We start from the raw sequence: 17,329 nt of genomic DNA, 5'->3' as shown, positions 1-17,329 counted from the left end.
CCAGCAGGCAAGCTTTCTCAAGTTACAGGGACCTAAGTTATGTCAAGTATCCCATACCTGCCTATCCCAGTCCTCCCCTACAGGTTGCTCCTGTGTCCCTGAGTATAATAGGTTTTCCTGCCTCACTTAAAGGAAATGGAGTTACTCTCCCCTTTGGCAGAAATTCATTATACCTCTCGGGTATTGTATTCTTAATCTCTGCATTCCTTTTAGTTTTAGTATCTGGTTTCACAGCTGTCATTAAAGCTATAACCTGGTCTGCTATACTTTGTCAGAGTCTTTTCTTCTGCACTAGCTTTGCGTACCCCAACAAGTCCTATGTGTTTAGCTCGCAATTTCCACCACTCTGAACGAAGATTACCCATTTTGTGACAATGATAACACTTTGGCTTGCGAACCTCACTTCTACCCTCAGCACCTTCTTTTCTGACCTGAGGAGGTGATCCTGGGGCATTCCCAGCTGTTCCTTCTTGTCCCCGGCTACTTGCCTTCCTTTCATTCTCCCACTTTCTTTCTTGGGTTTATGGGAGTGACGGACAAAAGAGGTTGGCTTATTCACAAATTCAAAATCATCAGTAATCTCTGCTGCTTGCCTAGCTTTCAAAACTTTCAGGTTATCTATATGAGTTCTCACTACTGAAGAAATTGAGTTTTTAAACTCTTCTAAGAGAATCAATTCTCAAAGGTTCTCGTATGTGGTTTCTATCTTTAATGCCCATATCCAACGGTCAAAATTCATTTGCTTCACCCTCTCAAATTCTAAATATGTCTGCCCAATCAATCTCCGTAAATTCCTAAATTTCTGATGGTAAGCTTCAGGGACTAACTCGTACGCAGAGAGAATATCCTTTTTTGCCATCTCATAATTTGCAGAAGCCTCTTCAGGAAACATGGCATAAGCCTCATAAGCTCGGCCTACCAACCTGCCCTGCAGTGTCCAGCTTTCCTTCGGCCATTTCATCTATTTGGCTATTTTTTTCAAAAGTTATGAAAAATGCCTCGACGTCACTTTCTTAGAACTTAGGAAGAGCCTGTATAAATTTAAACAACTTTGCCCTGGGGCCTGAGCTAAATTCAGATTCTTTCTGACCTGAATTTTCCTTGGATTTAAGACTACCCTTTTGTCTTAGTCCCATCTCTTTTAACTTAAATTCCCTCTCTTTTATTTTATGCTCTCTCTTTCTCCAATTCAAGTTTTCTTCTTACTATTGCTTTTTCTTTTTCCCTTTCCTCTTTTTCCAATTCAAGTTTTAATTCTTTTCCAGCCTCATGTTTTTTCATTTGTAACTGAATCCTAGCCAATACCACTGCATCACTCTCGGACCTACTGCTTTTTTGTTTCTCGTATATGTCATCGTCGTCTTCTAATAATTCCAGGTGTTCAGCTATTATGTCAATTATCTCTGCCGTTTTGACACCTGATTTCAAGTCTAACCCCAATTTGACTGCCAATTCTTTTAATTTATTCTTAGTTAAAATTATCAAATCACTCAGGGAAACAGTCTGCTTTCCCAAAAACTCTGCTGCAACCGCTAATGCCATTACTATGGTATAGGCAAGCGACCTGGTTCTTTTTATTTCTTTGTCATTGGCATTAGAATGAGATGGCAACAATAGAGTTCCCAATTGACCCCAATTTAAATAGATTATCCCAGAGATGAGTAATTAATATGATAGCTAATGCGAGCCTCCAAATTAATCTGATTCTGATCCCTGACGCGAGCCGCCTAATTAGAAATATGATTCGACCGCGCGCAAGCCTCCAATTAATATGTTATGGCACGACCGCTCAAAGCAAAGCCTCCAACCAAAATATATGATTCTGATTGCAGTGGGAACAACGCACTGTCAATTCAGTTCCGTCACTCCACAGATTGCATAACATATCACTTTAAACTTTCCAAATTAAAGCCACAGCCGAATTGAATAATCTAATAAGCCGCTGAATGAGGCGAACCAAAACTAGATGTCTTTAGGCATCAACAAATTAACTGTTTATTAGAAAAACTAAAAAAACTCAACCACTACTAAGATAAACTAATATCTAAAAATAGAAATAACCATAGAACCATGTCAGTAAAGTCCTTGCAGATTTACGCTCCTGACGAAGTGGAATCTTCCAATTTGGAACAGTCCAAGGTTGCTTGAAGTCCTCTGATTCTAAGTCCACTCGCAATCCTCCAAGGTCAGATGAGGTAAGGAAATCCAGTCCAACATCCGAAGCATCAAACTCCTCTTCCTTCCAGCAATGACCACAGCAGATCAACAACTTGCAACCACTTTCAAAGGGAATCAATCTGGCTTAACCTTTAGAATTTTGAGGGGTTTAAAAAAAAAAGTAGTCAGTGTAAGTTCACTTCCTTTAGTTTAAATTAACAGAGATCTCTTTTCAGTTCATGCTGGTCCAGCTGTGTGTCCGTTTCTCAACTGTCTCTGCAAAAGCTAGTTTCAAAAGTCAATCACAGCATTGTATATCCTGTTCTCGGTCTCTGGCTGTATCCGGGGAAACCAAGATGCACTTCCCTTGCTAACTTCTGAGGCTGGCTTGTTCTCCCTCTCTGTATGGTTGTATCCAAGGCAACCACGATACACCTTCTGAAACTGGCTGCCTTAAAGCAGTATTGATCCTTTGTCTTAAAGACACACCACATATTTCCCGGAAAAAAAAGAACAGGATCATAACAACATCGCCTGGTAAGGAATTGCATTTGCCTGCTGTTTCCCTCTTCCCAGGAGAGCAGACTTCTTACCCAGAGATGGCATTCTTTCTTTGCTGCACAACCCTCACCTCAGCTTCAATATGTGCTCTGTAAAGGGGATAGTCATTCTCTCTTCCACCCACCCCACCTGGTAGGTTTGTACTGTCCTCATTCTGTTTCAATGCAGAAACCTCTATTTTCCTTAAATTTCATCAGTGTAAGTTTTTGGATCTGCTCTTTAAGAGACTGCAGCAACTCTTTAAATCTGTGGCCTGCATGATCCTGGCAGTTTGCCCAACTTACAGTGGGAGTGTTGAATAATTATTAAAATGAACAGACTACACAGAAAGCTGTGAAACCCATTTCCTTTGCCTTTGATAAGGGATAAGCTCCTGCACTCATGATTGCACTGCCACTGCACCCCTACTGAAAAACCAACCTTGAAATGTCTAAGATATGCATCTACTGCACTGCCTGTGTACAAATGTTAAACAACTAGTGACACCTGCTGCTAATTCACTCATGACATTCCCAGTGGTGATCCTTGGAGATCATGACTGCATGTAACTTTTTTTTTTCAAATTCTACAGACTATTTCAGCCACTAGGATTTCCTGCGAAGTGTATGCTCCAATTTACCAAAAATGAGGGTTATTGATAACCCTACTAGGCTAAGACCAGGATTTTTCTTTTGTTAAACTTGAGACCTCAGAAAACAAGCCCTTGAATTTGTTTTCTATCAGCTTACTTGTTGCTTGGACAAACAATGTAAATCATAATACCTGGCTTAAAGCAACATCCTTCTAGAAGTTTTCCAACTGAGTAAATTTTGCTTTTCATGTCTGTAGTTTCCAAGCAAAGGAATCCAATGATTGGAACTTGAAAAATTTCCCGTTCATTGACTGTTACTGTCTCAACACATGATTTCCATTTCCTCCCAGCAGCCTTTACTTATTGAATTCATGTGATTTGTGTTTTTCTTTCTTTCTCAGCTTGGCTTTAAGAAGATTTTCTTAGTGCTTTCACTTCACTTTGGTTAAAGCATACAGACATTACAGGAAGGTCTTTAAATCACTGTTCACAAGCACTTACTTGATGAGAAGTGTACGCAGTGTCGATATATAATGGATTAGAAGAAAGACAAACAAAAATGAATCTCCAGAGTCTAGAAGTAGAATAATGGAACCTCAATAGAAGGCAATGAGGGCACATCTATATTCTGGATATGCCCCAAAATTGAATCCTTTAATAAATGTACTGCATAGAATTAAAGACTGGGTCCTGTATTTTGCTTTAGGCTTTTCTATGGTGACCATCCTCTATGCAAGCAAGTTCCCAGGAATCCATCTGCTGGTGAATTCCACTCATTTGTGGGACAGGTTAATATTCTGCTCAGTCATTTCAATGGGCAGAGAGGGGATTGTAACATTATTATGGGAAAAGCCAACATGGAAAAATATTGATGTACTGAATTGTAACCAGTGGAAATACTCAAATCTGACCTCCTCCAGATAGTCAGCATTCCTTGTATAGTGTAAGCTTCAACATTTACATTGCTTCCTAACGGGTAAATTACGTCAATCCTTGTGCATTGTTAAAACTCCTGTTGCCGCATAAAAGAAATCCAAACAGCTTGATGTAATAGGAGGTCAGGAGGGTGGTGGAGAGAAACTGCACCCATGGGCAGTATAAATCCAGATGGTCTGCCATGCTCATTTGGATAAATTTTGTACATAAATTAGATTTATCTTAAATTGGCTACTACTATTATGGACCAGAATGGTATTTAAAGGTAGGAGCACCATTAGCTATATCTGACTTCGGGTTTCTGATTTGTACCATATCTTCAGAAAGTCCTACGTTGTCATTCATAAGAAGAGGCAAGTTTGATTTCTGCTTTAGAAAGTTTTAAAAAGCATAAGTAGACTTTGCACACCATCCACATTATGATCAAAAATTAGACTGCAGAGTCCTTCCTGATCAGAACTTACTAAGCCGTTTTGCTGCTCTAACAGCTTATGGGTAGGAGTGCTTCTTATGATCAGCTCACTGACTGTTTTGACTACCTCTGGCATCATGTCCCTCTCGGTAGAAGCTACAATGGTTCTGGTTACAAAAGTGGGAATAAAAACCACCTACTTGGCTGTTCCATGCCTCAAAGCAAATGCACCTTTGTTTTTACATAGTGTGTTTTGATGTCTGGTGACAAACCCAATACAGAAATGCCACTGTAAGCCATTAAATTTCAATCAATTTTAAAGTTTAAAGATAATTTTTGTATGAAGCAAATATGTTTGCAGTATTTTAATGTATTGTTAGTACAGTTTTTAGTCTCTTGTATTTTTTTCATTCAGATTGCTGTGTGCTGGTGCTACCAAAGTTTATGCGATCCTTACTCACGGTATCTTCTCTGGCCCTGCCATTAGTCGAATAAATAATGCTGCTTTTGAAGCTATTGTTGTAACAAACACCATTCCACAAGAAGAAAAAATTAAGATTTGCTCAAAAGTTCAGGTAGAATTGATCTTTGTCTTTCATTTGAAATAATTAGTAATACATTGAATACACAGACACTTAGCCTGTCCACTTAACTTTTAGGTGATTGATATATCCATGATGCTTGCTGAGGCAATACGCAGGACCCACAATGGAGAATCCGTGTCATATCTGTTCAGCCACGTACCCCTTTAAGGTGATGAGATTTCAGCTTTCCTGCATTGTTCTGGACTGAACATTGCACTGTTGTATTTCTGAGGAATCCCTCGTTATTTTCTGGAATACTGCAGTTAACCAGACCCAGCTTGAAAGTGCCCACCACTGTATCAAACTGGAAAAATTGCAACGATACTTGCAAGTCGAAGGCAACTTAGCTATTTTAAATGTCATGGACTGGATTTTATTTCTCTCAATCATTTTGTTTTTAGAGAAAAATAATGTGCTGTGGAAAAGACAGCAAAGTTCTGTTTTTTGTACTTTGTTAGAAATGTAAGCTTTTGAGAAGTGAATTTCTATGAAATCTCAAATTTGTTACTGATTATTATGATGTGGCTATTCTGCACCAATGCACAAATCTGTTAAATACTTGTGGTTATGTGCTGATTCTTTTTATGGGAAACAAATGTTTGAGATGCATCACAGTAGTAGTAATGATCAACAGACATGCCGCAAGATATTAAAACTGATTTGGACATTCAGATATAGTCGAGTATTTATATTCTGCAGCAACAGAAGGAAACTGGTCAATGAACTTACAAATTGGTTACTAAATGAATTCCAGTACCAATACAATTTTGAAATGTGAAAGCAGTTTATTTGCAACCAAATTACAATGTGTTGAGTGGTTTAAATAAAATGTATTCTGCAGAAAAAATAGCTTGCTGCAATATCTTGCTCTCTTTGTCCAAAAAACAATTGAACAGATGTGTAGAAGTTAGTCAACAATATAAGAATTAAATTCTTAAGTGCAGCAGTTCCATATTCAAGTGCAAAACACAAGTCCAGCCTCCTTCTGTTTATAATTTCTAAAGTACAGCTGTTTTGGATAAAGAGTGTTGATTTAAATTGAGAACTGGTCCCATGAGGGGAGAGGCAGCTGTTGAGCTCTTGTTTAAGCTGTGCATGTGACCTTTCTTAAAGGCAGGTTTTATTAGCCAGGTAAGCAAGCCATTTTGAAAATTTGAGGAAGATAAACTATTTGATTTGGAAAGCCTTACTTAAAATAAAGTTGGAACTTTTTATCTTTCTGCGCCAAATCATTGAAAAAGACGGCAGCATTGTGGTCCATATAACAGGAGAGTTTAACTGAAAAATAATCTAAGGCTTTCTGGTCAACAAAAAGCAGGTTTTTAATGCTGAGAAGGAGACTTCTATTCAACAAACTTGCAGACCATTTCCAGTCCCTTGCTGCTGATGTCCCTGCCTCCTCAAAGTAAGGAAGGCTGCAACTAATCTATAACTGAATTCAATTCTTCTTCCTGTATATTACTTTGCTTTTAACCTTACAATGTCTACACTGGGTAAAATACTTCAAATGACTGTAGTAGCGGACCTCCTGTGCTACAGCTTGTGTTGGCTTAAAGCTTACGTTTTATTAAGGAGCTCGCATTTAAACATGTATCGAACAATGTGTTTGTTATTCTGCTAAATTGATGCTATGTTTAACTTTGTGTGCCCTTTTAAGGTCCCAAGATTTAACTGCTGTGTTTCTTCTGTTAGAGACTAATTGCATTTTGCAAATACATAGGTCAATCAGAAGTCAAACTGGCTTGCACATTTTTACTTTTATGCTATGTAATTTAAAATATATATTAAGGTGGCTGAAGTAAGTGAAATTGTGTTATTATAAAGCATTATGGAACTGTTTGGTGTGTTCAGATTCAAATTGTTCTCTCAATTTTGTAGTTATTTTAAATCGACTTTGATTATTGTCCGTTTACGCTTGTACTCTTGTTTTCTGTTGCACTTTGCAGAATACAGAGGAAAATAATAGGATGGTGTAAGTAGGTAGGAGGCACATAATGTGACTTGGGAGGTCATGTGGTTCTGTTGATTACTGGGAGCAGTGGGACAGGACTGGTGGAGCGGGGAGGGACTCTTGGGTTTTATTAGTGGCGGTGGTTTCTGGGATCTGGAAATGATATGCTGGTGGTAAATGTGGGGATGTGGCAGGAGTAGTCTTGTAGCTGCGCACTTTGGGAGGGTGAAGAACTGCGTATCTGAAGAGAGTTTGGCAGTTCTGGGAAGGGAATTGGGAGCATTGGTGGGGTGGGTTGTAATCAGATATCTAGGAGCAATGGGAATGCATTGTGGGGTTTAGGAGCAGCAGCTGGGTGGTGAACTTGAAGCATTTGCAAAGGAGGTGCACAGGTGTGGCAGAGAGAAGGCTGCTGTGATCTTATACCATTGATAAGAGGGTACAGGAACTGGGACCATGGGAGTGGCCCTCTGCACAAATACTGGGGGGAGGGTCAGATACAATTTTGGGAAAGGGGTCTTGGAGAATTTAGGAGGGGTAATGCGTGGAACTATGTGGGATGCCTAGGAAATGGGTATGAAGATGACTAGTAATATTTTGGGGGGAAATGAAAGCCTCTACATAAATACATAAATCCCACCCCCACTTCCACCAATAAAAACTTGAGAATATTTTCAGAACATGAGTTATGAAGCCTTTTTTGAGTTATTTAAAGTGCTTAGCACTCCTGACAATTTCAAATTGTACATTGGAATTACAATTGTTATGACCCGATGAGAAAGAGGTCGAGGGTTCCCTTTCAGCCTTCATCTGATCTTACCCATAACAGGGTTTAATTTTAAACACCATGTTTTTAGCTCCCCCTTGGTGAATCCTTGTTCACCGCTTTCCAATTATAAGGCAAAGAAACCAGCACAAACAGGCTTTCTTCGGTTTAAAGAAGAAAAGTTGAAATTTATTAAACTTAAACTCTAATTCAGTTAACTCCTACAGATACAAGGCGCGTCCCACTCTAGCATGCATACACAATACACACATGCAAATAGAGACAGAAAGGAGCAGATGAAAAATAAAGTGGAAATGTTTGAGGCAATATCTGAAGAGTTGTTATAGTTCTTCGAGCTCACTGTGGAGTTGTTGATTGTGGGTAGATCTTGCTTTTCGTTGGGGCCCAGTATTCTTCTTGAACCTTGTTTTCTGTAGGAGACTTTTCTCTCTTGGCGTTCAAATATCGTCAGTGGATTCAGAGGCTTGTGAGACAGAGATTGGAGCAGACAGGAGAGAGATCTTCAGTCCAGGAGCAAAAACAGACTTTCTGCCCAAACTGTTTGTACAAATTCAAAAAACTCAAGTTGCCCAGCAAGTTAGTCATGTGACTAGTTGGTTTGACCATGTCCTTTTGTGTATTCGGCCATCTTAGCAGCCAACCTGGAATGCGAACTCCCCCACCTTCAACATCTGGTGATCAAAAGTCCATTGTGGGTTGAGTGTGTCAGGGAATGGCTGCTTTGTCCTTCCAAATGCTGTCTGTTAATATGCAAATGTCTTTTCCAGCCACGGCTGATCTGTTTAACAGTCCTTTCTTCACTCCAGTAACAGTTTAAAATCAATGTGCCTCATTCTTGGCAGGTGGGGGCCTAGCATGACACAATAGAAACAAACCATGCACTTTAAATGACTCTTGTACCGCTCCTGGCTCAGTGCCATGTAAACTGTTTACGGAAACCTGCTCCTGCTATGAGAAAAGCCCTACAGCCATTTGTCTGGCTACCAGCCAGCTTTAAGTTTATTAAAGCACTTATTGCACTTTGGGGCAGAAGTTTTTTTTTCCTGGTCATGGCTGGGCACTTGGCTTTTCTTGGCACAGATGGGAGGGCAGCCTGGGAAAGCAGCACAGTGTCGGTAACGTATTGGGGGCTAGAAAGACTCAATCAAAAGTGGCTGACAGGAGTAATAGGAAGTGTAAAAGAGGTAATCAATAATGAAACAGGGAGTGCATTAGTCAATAAGCCTTTTGATATCGCTAGATATTCTAGAAGTATTTAATAGAGGATAACTTGCTGTGCACTAAATCTTGGAATTTTGAAGTCCATATGGCAGCGATGCATGATGGATTAAAGCTCACTAAATTCTCAGCAACACATGGCATGCATCCTAGGGTAGTAAAGTTGATAACAGAAGAAATTGTTCAGTATTGGTTATTGGGATGCAATCATTACAAGCTACACATCAGACTTTTAAAAAGGTTGACATCTGCCCAAGCAGCTAAAGGCCCATCAGCCTAAATGAAGCAAGAACATGCATGTATATAGTACCTTTAGCATCCTCAGGATATCTGAGCTTTGCAACCAATGAATTACTTATAAAGTGTAAACAATATTTTGTAGACAAATGTGCTTGTCTGTTTGTTCATAGCCAGGTCACTGAAAAACACAAGAAAAAATACCAGCTAATCTGCTGGTGTTGGATAAAAGATCAATGTTAAGCCAGGGCCTGTTAGATTTCTTCAAATAGTGTGGGGCCTTTTCTGAGCAGACAGGGCTTTGCATGAAAAAATAATAGATTAACATCAATATAACAAAATAATGGAAATCATTCTTAGGCAGGGATTCTCAACCGAGAATCTGCAACTCTCTAGGAGTTTACCAAAACTAACCAGCGAATTTGTAGACAAAAGTGGTCTATTTATCACATTAAATCAGAATCTCAATTGGCACAAGTTGTGGCTGAGATGCCTTGGCAATCAAGGGATGCTGTCCAATGAGAGTGAATGAGAGCCAGGTGTGTCTGGGTGAAGTGTTGGTTAGAAGGGGTGAAAAAAAGCCAGCTTGTGCACCAGCAGCAGTGAAAGTTGGTGTTTGGTTGCAGCGCATGGAGGGACACGTCCCCCCACCTTCCAAGCTGGGGGAGGGAGCAGGTGTAGGGCAAGGAGATAAAATGCTTAGACTTTGCTTGACGAGCAGTACTGAGCATTGGTGCCTGAGAGGCTGTAACTTAAAGATTCATCTCTTGTTTCCTCAGTGACATGATTAATTGTGTGCGTCAAATCATTTGGCAAAAATAGGCCATTTTTTTTTTTCTGATTTCTCCAGAGTTCCACCCCATGCGTGTGATTTTTATCCCCCACCGATTAAGTTACCATCTACTGTACCATTGGGATTTAGAATTGTGTAGTACCATATTTATACATTTTTGGCATTTTTAAAATTTACTTGATTAAAGTACAAAGAACTTGCAAATTGGAAGGACAGTTGTGTGTTGTGCCTGGTCAATTGAAGTGAGAAGAGAGAGGATCTCAGCCCATGAAGAGAAAAGACTGGAGGATAGCAGTCAAGTTGTAAGTAAAACAAAAAGAAATATATATAGTTAATTGCATAACTCATTTTGCATTGGAAAGAAACTTATGCCATGGGGTCTTTGGAATTTTTATAACAAGGGAGAGGGGCCTCAGATTCGAAAAAGGTTGAGAACCCTGTTTTTAAGGCATATGGTGGTGAGGTACTTCTGTAGTGAGGATTTAGAAAAGTTCTGCCTTTTGATTCTTGGGTTACAGGTGATGTGACATTTATTGCTTATCCCCACTTACCCTGAGAGGTCGTGGCTTTGAACGGTGGCAGTTCTTTTGATGCTATTAAATGGGTTTACAGAATGTTGACCCAGTGATTGAAGGAGTGGCAGTATATGTCCAAGTTGGCATGGTGTGTGACTTACAGCTTATGGAATTCCCATGATCTTGCTGCTCTTGTCCTTGGTGTTCATGTGCTGATGACGTAAGTGCGGTGAGTTACTGCAGTGCATCCTGCAAATAGTATGTAGTGCAGTCACACTGTGCCAGTTTTGAATGGGGTGCTGGATGTTGATTTCACTGGCAAGGATCAAGCCAACAGTTCTATGCTATATGGTGCTGAATGTGCCTCAGCCCCAATTGCAACTTTTGAAATTTCTGTCCAGCCTATGTCATGATCAGCCCATGGCACCATTCCAGACTTGACTACTAATCTTAACCATTGTTATGATGCTGTGATGTTACTGACTGGTTTAATTGAAGCAGCATTACTAAACTAATACCAATAAACACATTGTGCAATAATTTACTGGAAAAAGTTGGCATGGGAACTCTAGATTTGTTAACTGAAATTAACAACGGAAATTTTGACGACCTGTGGTTTATTAAGCTACTAAAATTGATATTTGTTGCAAAAATAGTTAATTAGAATTGAGTTTGCAAAAATTTTAATGTAAGAAAATCATAGAATTGTAGAGCACAGAAGGACGTTGTTTAACCCATGTTGCCTGTGTCTGATTTTTGAAAGAACTATCCCATCCACATAACTGAAGCCCCTCATCTCTGATACCATTATAATAAATCTCTGCACCCTCTCTACCAACCTTGGCATCCTTCCAAAAGTGTGGTGTCCACATTTGGGCACAGTACGTCAGCTGAGGCCTAACCAGTGTTTTATAAAGGTTTGCCATAACGTCCTTATTTTTGTTCTCTTATAGCCCTATTTATAAAGCCACTGATCACACATACTTTTGTTAACAGCCTTCTCAATTTATCTTGCCACATTCAAAGATTTAAGTCTGTGAACCCCCAGGTCTCTGTTCTTCCAGCCTCTTTAAATTTCTACCATTTAGTTTATATGGCCCCTCTAAATTTTCTTTCCAAAATGTATTAGATTACTTCATTTTCATCTGCCGTGTGTCTACCTCTTTCTGCAGTCTGTCTGTGTTGTGCTGCTCCTATAGTAGAACTTTGTTAATGTTTTTGGGGACCGAAGGACGTGTGTTGATGCAATAGAATTGGCGCAGACCCAACAGTCAGAGGCAGGCAACCACTAAAACTGTGTGAAGGCCTGCATTATGACCTCATCTGACCTGTATTCAAAACCAGTGTCAGGGCTGAAGCATAACTGCAGCTGGTGCAAAGTGAAATTTTTTAAGTTGCATGCTTAAGTTATGATCTTGAGCATTAATGGAAACTTTCCCCTATGTGTCAGGGTCATGCTGTTTGTGTCATTTTAAGCATCATGGACTAGAGGTTTGAGCCAAACCTAATAGGTATACTAAATTGGTTCAACAATAATCTACTCTCTTAGATCCTCAAGGGAGTTTTTTCAACTGCTTTATGAAGTGAGTGTATAATTTTTAAAAAATTCCCTTCTATGGTCTTTAATACCTAAAGTGGAATCCAATATTTTGCCTTCACTAAGTCCTTACCTTTTGAGCCATTATGGCCTTGAAATCTTAAATTCTGTGCTGGTGCCTGTGTCCTGACATGTTATAGCGTTTGCAGGCAGACTAAGATTTTCAAGTGAGAGCCTCAGTTTATCTTTGGAACCAGATTTGATGGCACTAGAAAACAGCAACGCTGACTAACAACAAAAACCCAAAGGGACCTAGCACTTAAATAATTTTCTAGTCAGAGAAGCTTACATTTTTTGTGATATAGCAATGTTTAGTTTTGGAGAGGAGGCTAAGGACAAAACAATAAGAGGGGGGGAAATAGAGACTGATATTTTCCAAGTCTATTCACATTGCCTTAGGTCGCAGGTCCAAGCTCAGGCAGATAGCTTAGGGAAATTTCTATTTATAGAATGCTACTTTGTGTAATAGAATGTGTTGATTGTAATGGTGTTTGTACAGTATTTGGCACAAAAACCCCATTGCTTTATTTAGAGTAAATGGCATTTTGTTCATACATAGAGTTAAAATTAAATGGCTTGGAATTAGTGCTATCAAAATGGAATATGCAGATTTAAAATTAGACAAATGAGCTCTGTTCATTAAGTGACCACCCTAGATGTATATCTGAGTGTACAATATGTATAAAATATGGAAATATATACAGTTCATCAGAATTTGTGGGTAAAGGATTATTTTGCAAGACACTCTGGGTCACCAAAGCATTCTTTCTGAATCTGTCTGCATGGGACTGTTTGTTTCAAGTGTTATGACCAGGTGAGAAATGTGTCTAGGGGTCTGTTACTATCTTCACCTGGTCTTATTGTAACAGGGTTTAATTTTAAACACAGTGTTTTGAGCTCTCCCTTGGTGAATCCTTGTTCACAACTTTCCAATTATAAAGCAAACAGACTTTCTTTGGTTTAAAGAAAGATGAAATTTATTGAACCTTAAACTTATACTCTAATACGGTTAATGCCTACGGCTATATGACGCACCCACGCTAGCAAGCACACGTGATACACACATGTAAATAGGGACAGAAAAGAGCAGAAGAAAAGATAAGTAGTACAGTTTGAGGCAATATCTTGTTACTGTTTTCCGAGCTTGCTGCAATCCTTGATTGAAAATATGGTCTTGTGTATCGTTGGGGCCCAGTATTCTTCGTAAACCTTGTTCATGTAGAAGATCTTTCTCTCTTTAAGTTTATGTCTCTTCAAGATTCAGTTCCGTGGGAAAGAGATGGAGGCAGGCAGACAGGAGACAGTTCTGCTTCAGTTTTAATTGGTTCTGATCTCAAAAACTGCTTTTCTAGTTTAAAACTTCCCTAGTTGGTCAGCAGGTGGTCACGTGACCGACTGGTTTGACCAGGTCTCTTCTGTGTATTGGGGCGGGGACTGGTTCCTTTGTTTTGACATTGGCTGGTACTATGCAAATATCCTTCCAGTCAGGGCTTGCAATTTTAACTTTTTGTTCATGTGGCGAAATAATGTGTGCCTCAGTCGTGGCAGGTGGGGGGTTTGCCTGACACAAGTAAGATTCGTTTTAGTTATTTTAGTTGGAATGCGGATCAGCTTGTGGATTGTTCTATATTCAGATGAATATTAGTTTAGCACTCAATTTAGTGCTGTGTAATGTGCAATATATAAAGTTTAGTATACCATTACCACCATCTGCTGGCATTATATGGGAGTACTACTTATGAACAATAAATAAGCAGAATATCTTAAACAAGAATATTTATATCTTACTCCCACATTATATATATTCTATAACTTCACTTTTTAAAAAATACATTTGCAAGATTTTCAATAACAAATCAGTAAGTTGCATGAATAAAATTGAACAAATGAAGAGGATTGATGAGGGTAGTGTGGTTGAAGTGTATACAGACTTTCAAAAGGTGTTTGATAAAGTACCACATAAATAGACTTGTTAGCAAAATTTGAGCCCATGAGATTAAAAAGACAGTGGGGATACAAAATTGGCTAAGTGACAGGAAACAGAAAGTAGTGATGAAAGGCTTTTCAGATTGGAGGGACGTATACAGTGGTGTTCCCTGCACTTTTTGATCTATATTAATGACCTGGAGTTGGGTATACAGGGGATAACTTCAAAGTTTGCAGATGACATGAAACTCGGAAGTGTAGTAACAGACTTCAAGAAGACATAGACTGGTGAAATGGGCAGACACATGTCGGATGAAATTTAATACACAAAAGTGCAAAGCGATCGATACATTTTTGATCGTAAGAATGAAGAACACAAACTAATTGTTCCTACACCCTCTTTAAAATTAAATCAAAGACACTTGGGGTGTATGTGCACAAATCTTGGAAGGTGACAGGACAAGTTAAGGCTATTTAAAAAGCATACGGGACCCTTTGCTTTATTAATAGAGGCATACAGTGCAAAAGCAAGGAAATTAAGCTAAACCTTTTTTTAAAAAAAAGGGATTGGGCTTCAGCTGAAGTATTGTGTCCAATTCTGAGCACCAAACTTCAGGAAGGATTTTACTTTATACCAGGAATGAGGGATTTCAGTTGTGTGGAGAGACTGGAGAAGTTGGACTTGTTCTACTTAGAGCAGTAGAAGGTTGAGTAGATTTGACGGAGTTCAAGATCGTGAAAGGTTTTACCAGTAAATACGGAGAAACTGTTATCAGAAATTTTTGGGGGGGGATGTGGGCGTCAATGGCCAGGGCTGCATTTATTGCCCATCCCTAATTGCCTTTGAGAAGGTGGTGGTGAGCTAACTTCTTGAACCGCTGCAGTCCATGTGAGGTAGGTACACCCACAGTGCTGTTAGGAAGCGAGTTCCAGGATTTTGACCCAGCGACAGTGAAGGAACGGCGATATAGTTCCAAGTCAGGATGGTGTGTGACTTGGAGGGGAACTTGAAGGTGATGGTGTTCCCATGCATTTGCTGCCCTTGTCCTTCTAGTTGGTAGAGGTCTCATGTTTCGAAGGTGCTGTGGAAGGAGACTTGTGTATTGCTGCAGTGCATCTTGGAGATGGTGCACACTGCTGTCACTGTGCGTTTATTTATTTAGAGATACAGCACTGAAACAGGCCCTTCGGCCCACCGAGTCTGTGCCGACCAACAGCCACCCATTTATACTAACCCTACAGTAATCCCATATTCCCTACCACCTACCTACACTAGGCGTTGGTGGTGGAGGGAGTGAATGTTTGTAGATGGGGTGCCAATCAAGTGGGTTCCTTTGTCCTGGATGGTGTCGAGCTTCTTGAGTGTTCTTGCAGCTGCACCCATCCAGACAAGTGGAGAGTATTCCATCACACTCCTGACTTGTGCCTTGTAGATGGTGGACAGGCTTTGGGGAGTCAGGAGATCAGTTACTCACCGCAGGATTCCTAGCCTCTGACCTGCTCTTGTAGCCACGGTATTTATATGGCTATTCCAGTTCAGTTTCTGGTCAATGGTAGCCTCTAGGATGTTGATAGTGGGGGATTCAGCGATGATAATGCCATTGAATGTCAAGGAGAGATGGTTAGATTCTCTCTTGTTGGAGATGGTCAATGCCTGGCACTTGTGTGGAACAAATGTTACTTGCCACTTCTCAGCCCAAGCCTGGATATTGTCCAGGTCTTGCTGCATTTCTACACAGACTGCTTCAGTATCTGAGGAGTCACGAATGGTGCTGAACATTGTGCAATCATCAGTGAACATCCCCACTTCTGAACTTATGATTGAAGGAAGGTCATTGATGAAGCAGCTGAAGATGGTTGGGCTGAGGACACTACCCTGAGGAACTCTTGCAGTGATGTCCTGGAGCTCAGATGATTGACCTCCAACAATCACAGCCATCTTCCTTTGCGCTAGGTATGACTCCAACCAGCAGAGACTTTTCCCCCTGAATCCCATTGACTTCAGTTTTGCTAGGGCTCCTTGATACCATACTCGGTCAAACACTCCCTTGATGTCAAAGGCAGTCACTCTCACCTCACCTCTTGAGTTCAGCTCTTCTATCCATGTTTGAACCAAGGCTGCAATGAGGTCTGGAGCTGAATGGCCTTGGCGGAACCCAAACTGAGTGTCACTGAGCAGGTTATTGCTAAGCAAGTGCTGCTTGGTGGCACTGTTGATGACACCTTCCATCATTTTACTGATGATTGAGAGTAGACTGATGGGGTGGTAATTGGCCGGGTTGGACTTGTCCTGCTTTTTTTGTACAGGACATAGCTGGGCACTTTTCCACATTGCCGGGTAGATGCCAGTGTTGTAGCTGTACTGGAACAGCTAGGGGCGCGGCAAGTTCTGGAGCACAGGTCTTCAGTACTATTGCTGGAATATTGTCAGGGCCCATAGCCTTTGCAGTATCCAGTGCCTTCAGTCGTTTCTTGATATCACGCGGAGTGAATCGAATTGGCTGAAGTCTGGCATCAGTGATGCTGGGGACTTCAGGAGGAAGCCGAGATGGATCATCAACTCGGCACTTCTTGCTGAAGATTGTTGCAAATGTTTCTGCCTTATCTTTCGCACTGATCTGCTGGGCTCCCTCATCATTGAGGATGGGGATATTTGTGGAGCCACCTCCTCCAGTTAGTTGTTTAATTGTCCACCACCACTCATGGCTGGATGTGGCAGGACTGCGGAGCTCAGATCTGATCTGTTGGTTATGGGATTGCTGAGCTCTGTCTATTGCATGCTGTTTACGCAGTTTGGCATGCAAGTCGTCCTCTGTTGTAGCTTCACCAGGTTGACACCTCATTTTGAGGTATGCCTGGTGCTGTTCCTGGCATGCCCTCCTGCATTCCTTATTGAACCAGGGTTAGTCTCCTGGCTTGATGGTAACAGTAGAGTGGGGGATATGCCAGGCCATGAGGTCACAGATTGTGGTTGTGTACAATTCTGCTGCTGCTGATGGCCCACTGCGCCTCATGGATGCCCAGTTTTGCATTGCTCGATCTGTTCGAAATCTATCCCATTTAGCACGGTGATAGTGCCACACA

At 40.5% G+C, this 17,329-nt stretch overlaps 1 protein-coding gene across 1 annotated transcript in view; it reads left to right on the top strand.

Annotated features, from left to right (window-relative positions):
* The window catches only part of LOC137374409 (ribose-phosphate pyrophosphokinase 2), a 51,532-nt gene extending 43,675 nt beyond the window's left edge, over positions 1-7,857 (top strand). Inside the window, exons 6-7 of the mRNA XM_068040473.1 lie at positions 5,053-5,212; positions 5,297-7,857. Coding sequence (XP_067896574.1) covers positions 5,053-5,212; positions 5,297-5,389 — 253 coding nt within the window. The 3' untranslated portion in view covers positions 5,390-7,857. The remainder of the gene's footprint in view (positions 1-5,052; positions 5,213-5,296) is intronic.
* The last annotated feature ends 9,472 nt before the right edge of the window (positions 7,858-17,329 follow it).

Source organism: Heterodontus francisci, chromosome 10 (genome assembly GCF_036365525.1).
Source record: "Heterodontus francisci isolate sHetFra1 chromosome 10, sHetFra1.hap1, whole genome shotgun sequence".
In the NCBI taxonomy this organism is placed as follows: Eukaryota; Metazoa; Chordata; class Chondrichthyes; order Heterodontiformes; family Heterodontidae; genus Heterodontus; species Heterodontus francisci.
The sequence above is the reverse complement of the archived record's forward strand: the minus strand, read 5'-3'. Positions and strand labels throughout refer to the sequence as shown.